The 5805-nt window shown below is 37.7% G+C and overlaps 1 protein-coding gene across 1 annotated transcript in view; it reads left to right on the plus strand.

Moving 5' to 3' along the window:
- Positions 1-2229, plus strand: part of zbbx (zinc finger, B-box domain containing) — a 66349-nt gene extending 64120 nt beyond the window's left edge. The window contains exons 18-20 of the mRNA XM_014012839.1: positions 8-331; positions 428-500; positions 1947-2229. Coding sequence (XP_013868293.1) covers positions 8-331; positions 428-500; positions 1947-2010 — 461 coding nt within the window. The 3' untranslated portion in view covers positions 2011-2229. The remainder of the gene's footprint in view (positions 1-7; positions 332-427; positions 501-1946) is intronic.
- Positions 2230-5805: the final 3576 nt, after the last annotated feature.

Here is a 5805-nt window from a genome sequence, read left to right on the forward strand (position 1 = left end):
CCCCCAGAGACGAGGTCTAACCAGTCTGAAAAATCCACACCAATTCCCACTGATTCACCAAGGAGGAATTCAAGCCTTACCTCTGCATCTCCCTCTCACCACGTCTCTCATCCCCCCTGCCCTCCCACTGCCTGCTTGTCTCCTCACACATTGGGCTCAGGGAGTGGCCCCTCTTTTCATCGCCATTCCTCAGCTGTGCATGAGATCACGGAGGTTTGTAACGTGGACCAGAGAGGTTGTGAGGACCCTGATATGGACCCTGAAAAAACAGAACACCTGCTGCACAGTTTGGAGCAGAAACTAAAATACATGGCAAGCAAAGAGAGCACATGTAAATATTTATATATTCAACATGCAGTCAACATATTATCTCATTGTAAAAGTGACCTATAAACCCTGAGCGATAATGTTCTTTGTCTTTACAAAGGTGCTCATGCTTTTGACAGGGGAAACAGTGAATTTCAAAATCAGCCGGAAAGTCATTTTGAAGATCCTATATGGTGAGTAATGTACACCAACAAACAAAAGCCATGGAAGGCAAGAATAAAAACAGTCATTTGACACTGATTTATTTATTTATATTTATATTTTTGGCAACAACAGAAATCTAGAAATAATAGCCTGTGTAGATAGTTCTTTTTTTTCATTAAATGGTATTGAAAGGGTTGCCAGATTGTCATCTTTATGAAATATTAAGTCCAATAGGTGCGACAATAAAACTTGATAATTCAGGATATTCATACATATCCTCTTAAAAGTTAAACTAATGTTATTTCAGTAGCAGTTATTAACTAGCTCGATTTTAGCTTTGACTTCATCCATAGGTACTAATGTTCTGTTTAATATGTAGACAAGTGTAAAAGTCAGAGAGAGTAAATCGTTTTTTTTTTTATTTCTAGTTTATAATAAATACTTGGAAAAGTGTGTTAATTGTTTTCTGATGTGTGGATGTATTAAGTCTAATCTACTGGAGTTCTTGTGCTCAGAAAAGCTCTGTTAATATAATTTTTTCAGATATGCAGTAAAACAGTTAACACATTTAGAAAGAAAGAGATAATGTGCWCAAGACAGTATATTGCATTCAAGCTTACACAAATAGATGACCTTAAAGTAACTACTTAGGTTAATGATGTTAACTTGTTTCTTGTTTACTTGTTGTTCATACAGAAGCAACTTTATAGTTTTCACTTCAATCTAATGTCTGGCAAGTCGACCATTCAGATTTTTAATGCCAATTTTAAGCATTTGTTTACAAAAAAAAATGTTTTTACAACTATTTTTATGTAGAAAAGTCATGTGACTAATGCACTGCAAAAACATGCCATCATAATAATTCACACAGTAAATCTACATCAGTTAAATTGGTGTGRTTTAGTACAGAAATATGTTTTTGACATTTTTTTTTTCTGATTACTAAGACTGCAGTTGATACAGAGAGTTAGAAYATACAGCATTTTGTTGCCTGGCATTAATACAAACTCCCAAGTATTTTAACTTCATCATAATATAATGCAAAGCAGGAGATTGTTCTCCTGAATGTTTAAATAAAACATTAGGAGCACCGGCAGGTCCATTATCCTGTATCTCCTCCGTGTGTTTCAAACATGRTCAACACCTTCTTTCACATGTCTCTGTCTTCTTGTTTTCATTTTTATCATATCAAATATGGCGGTCGTCTTTTGTTCTGCTAAGGCCTCATAATCATCAATATGTCAGTTTCAAATGAATGTCTCACATCTTGGCACTGACTAATGATGAACTATATCAGCTGAAGTGTCCAGCTGATACATTCCACAAATGTTTCTAGAGCTAATTCTGCGAAGACGCCGTCTGAGAGTAATTACAAAAGGCTTATCACATCTGTTGATTAACCATGGGCCAGTGTTTGGGTGATGAATATGGAGGATGTCTGTCTTTGATCTTTGAATTTGGTCTTGCTGTTGCAGGGGCGGGGCCAGCAAGGAACAAAATGAAGAGGAGGCGGCTGCAGAGAGAGACCGACTACCTTGAACCATCCCCACTCCCAGGTCCCACACATACCAGTTGTACTAGAGAATAGAGCAAAAACAGAAGTTACGCAAAGGAGCATAAATAGTTTTCATATGTTTGTTTTATTCTAAAGCGATTTGTTACCAAACTCCTCTTGCATCAAAAGGGAAATATCCCGTGAATGTAGTTCAAAAATCTAGCTGAAAACGGAATAAATACTTTTTGCTGTGTCATGTTTTATATGTGTCCCCTGTTTCTTTGCACCGTGTTTATGTTAGTTTTATATGAATAGTAGCTGCAAGATGCATGCCAGTGGATGGATTAGCTGAAGGCATAAAACAATGTGACAGGCAAAGGATGAGGACGGGAAGGGAGGTGACATGAAGACAAATGGTGTCTTTGCCTTTTTTTTTTTCTCAGCAGGAATATGCTCGAATCCCTTGGACTCTGTGTTTGTGTGCAGGTTCCCTTTGAGACGTGAGTTAAAGGACATACTTTGAGGGACAGTTGGTTATGGTGCCTGGTTTTTTTTTCCTACAGGGCTTTGGGAGAACATTTTTCTCTGTTGTCACCACTTTGTTTCTTAATAAGGTTAGGGTGGCACTGGATCAGGTCAGACTGTCTACACACGCACACAGGCGGTCTTAGCTCCTGTGGGTGATAAATTATGTTTGGAAGGTGGGGGGGGGGGGGGGGGGAAGAGGAACTGTGCCATGGTCACTGTTGCCGTTTCTGTGAGTGTGTGTGTAGGAGTGGGGGAAAAATAAACGTGATTCTGAAACAGGTTTGTTATTTTCATGTTGAATGTGCAAATGCTCTGCTGCTGGGTGCTGGTGAGTATGTTCCTCAGTTCTGCTGTTTCCCATTATTCCCCCACAGTCGCTGCTGATCTATCATGGCTGCCACCTTCCACAGCTGAGATCGCAGCCCAACATTCACCACTTTATCTCCAACTGATATGCATTTGAGGATCAAACAATGACAATGAGGTAGAAAATCACACTTGCAAGTCACGGCAGAGCACCTCGGAACTGGAACTCAGTAGCTGCAAACTTTTCAACATTTCAGATTACTTTGTGAACTGCATATTGTGTGCTCATGCTGAATGCGAGTCACCACACTCTTTACTTYGTAACTGTGAAGGTATATAAGGGCATTTTTTTTTGTCCTGACGTTAATCGCTCGAAGCAGACAGCAAAAGCCCTGTAATCCAACAGCAATTACCACAAGACTGATTGATGGCACAGGGACAGACAGAGAGAGACCGAGTAATAGACAGGGAGAGAGAGGTGAAAAGGTAGATCTTTGTTATTGTGTCCTTCACCGAGTTTATCACTTCATGTTTAGGAGAGGAAAATAACAGAGACATAAATCTGATGGATATCGAACCACTAGTCTGAGTTTAAACAACTCTGAGATCTTCGCAGTCCATTCCTCTCTCACTCTTTGCCTCACTCACAAATACAATCGCACACACACTCACACAGGCATGCAAACAGGCTAAGGGAGAAGAGAAGAGGTGACCTGTGTAAGATTTGCAGGTGTCTGTGATGCTGTTGACACTGTCAAGACAGGGAAACAGGAGACTGACTTTTAACTCCACTATATTGACTGAGCCTTTTACTTTTTTGAAGTTTTCTGAATGTGTTGCGGGGACACTGACTCATCTAATGTGCTCAGTCAATAAAACATTTTTCAACTTCTTATTTTCTTCTTTTCCCAAAGATAATTTTGGATTGGTTTAGATTTTTTTATAACATCGTGTAGCAAGACTCTGAGCTGTACTCGCTACCTGTCCAGGGTAACCCTTACAATCATTTAACATTCCTGAAATATCAAACTTTGTGTTTACACTGCCAGAACAAGACACATGTTAAGCAGATATGTGTTGTTTATGTTACTGTTTAAAGTAAATGATTAAAATCAATCACAAAATATAAAATATAAGATCAATTAAGCAACCACAAATTATCCAACAGATGGATGGATGGATCTTGTTGCAATTTACTTTAGGAATACAACGAAAGGTACATGTGACATATTTGGGACAAACGTAATTAAAGGTAGTTTTCTACCTTTGCTTATACAATAATCTTACTTATGGGAATAGTCTCCTTTATGTTTTGTACCCATAAAATGTGCCTTTTTCTACATTTTCACACATTAGGAGTGCTGTTTAGGTTCTGTTTTTTTATTTTATTTCAAAGTTAAGATATTAACTGTGGAATGAGATAACATAAAGATTCTGCTTGGACCCGTGAAAGACCATTCAGGGTATTGCCCACCTGTTGCCTGTTAAGTGAAAACACTCCACAGGTTAAAAATATTAGTGAGAATGAGTGACAAAACAAATATTTTAGGGCAGTGGTGCCCAATCCTGGTTCTCAAGGGCCAATATTCTGCATGTTTTAGTTTTTCCTGCTCCTCAGAATGGCTTCAGGTTCTGCAGATACCTGCTAAATCACTCATCCATTCCAAGCAGATGCACAAAGCAGATTTGAGATTAATTCAGCTTTGACATGCCTGATTAATGAAAGAATGATTTAACAGACAACAAATTTGACAAGCAGGAAAACAACTGAAACATGCAGGATAGTGGTCTTCAAGCACCAGGAATGGGGGACCACTGTTGAAGGGCAATTTTAATCTAGGATCTTGTTTTCCTCTTTCATTCATGGTGCTGGCCTAAAAGGATAGAACAATGACAAATTTCTAGTGTTAGTTCAAGATTTTTTTTTCATTTTTTCCTTTTCTTTGCAGAACTACTGTAGTTGCAATATTCACATTCATCAAGACATGACCTTGTCCTCTATTTTAATAATTGCCTTTCCTGTTTTTTATTATTAAAATAATCTACTTCCTGTAAATATTTTGCTTCACAATTATATTAATGCTCAAAAGCATTGGATATTGTTTGTTCTGAAAAAGCTTTTTTTTTTCTTTCTGGTGAAGTGCCACAGAATTCAGATTCAAATGATTCAAGGTAAAGTTTATGCTTTATGTCATCAACTATAGCTCTTTTCATGCTATAATTGCACCGTATCTATGGGGGAAAATAATACATCTTTAGTTACAGCTGTTTTTCTTTGTTGATTCACCCAGACAACACATAGATTATTCACAGCCAAGTTGGTGTGTGCTTACACACAGCAAGCAGGTATTTCAAAATGAGCCCAGTGACAACAGCACTGTTGGTTTGAACTGCATGTTCCAAGATGCCAACAGTTTTAGACAGCCATGTGACTAAAGTTGCCATTTCAGAGCATCTCACCTTTTGTATTATAATTTTATATTATTTACCCCGACTACAAAAAAAGCCCACCAGTTCTGTTTTCAATGGGACAATATGACGAGACAAAGCAACAATCTTGAAAATGTCTGAAAATGGTCTTTGCTGGGATTCTTTGAGAAAGTTTGAAGTGTTTTTTAAAAAAAATAAAACTTTGAAAAGTRAGTCACCTGGCCTTTTTAAACAACCACAAGCTAAGCAAAAGTGATTTATTTGAAAGCTCAAACCTTTTGAGCCAGAACAAACTTGATTTTCCTCTTTCTTTTTATTCAAAATTTTAAGGATAAGAAACAATGCACCAATCTTCCTTAAAGGGCCAATATTATGTGTTTCTCAGGCATATATTTAAATACTATACCATAATAAAGTATCCATGCCACCTTTAGCTGTTAGTAAAATGCTGTTTTTAATGTTTAAATAGAAAATAAACTTATCTTCTCATCACTTCCTCTTCTAAACGCCTTGAAATTGGCCTCTGTCTCTTTAAGAACCACCTTCCACTTTGCCCAAATCAGTGCACGCGGGGG

The sequence above is a fragment of the Austrofundulus limnaeus genome, unplaced genomic scaffold, assembly GCF_001266775.1.
Source record: "Austrofundulus limnaeus strain Quisiro unplaced genomic scaffold, Austrofundulus_limnaeus-1.0 Scaffold95, whole genome shotgun sequence".
NCBI classification, from domain to species: domain Eukaryota; kingdom Metazoa; phylum Chordata; class Actinopteri; order Cyprinodontiformes; family Rivulidae; genus Austrofundulus; species Austrofundulus limnaeus.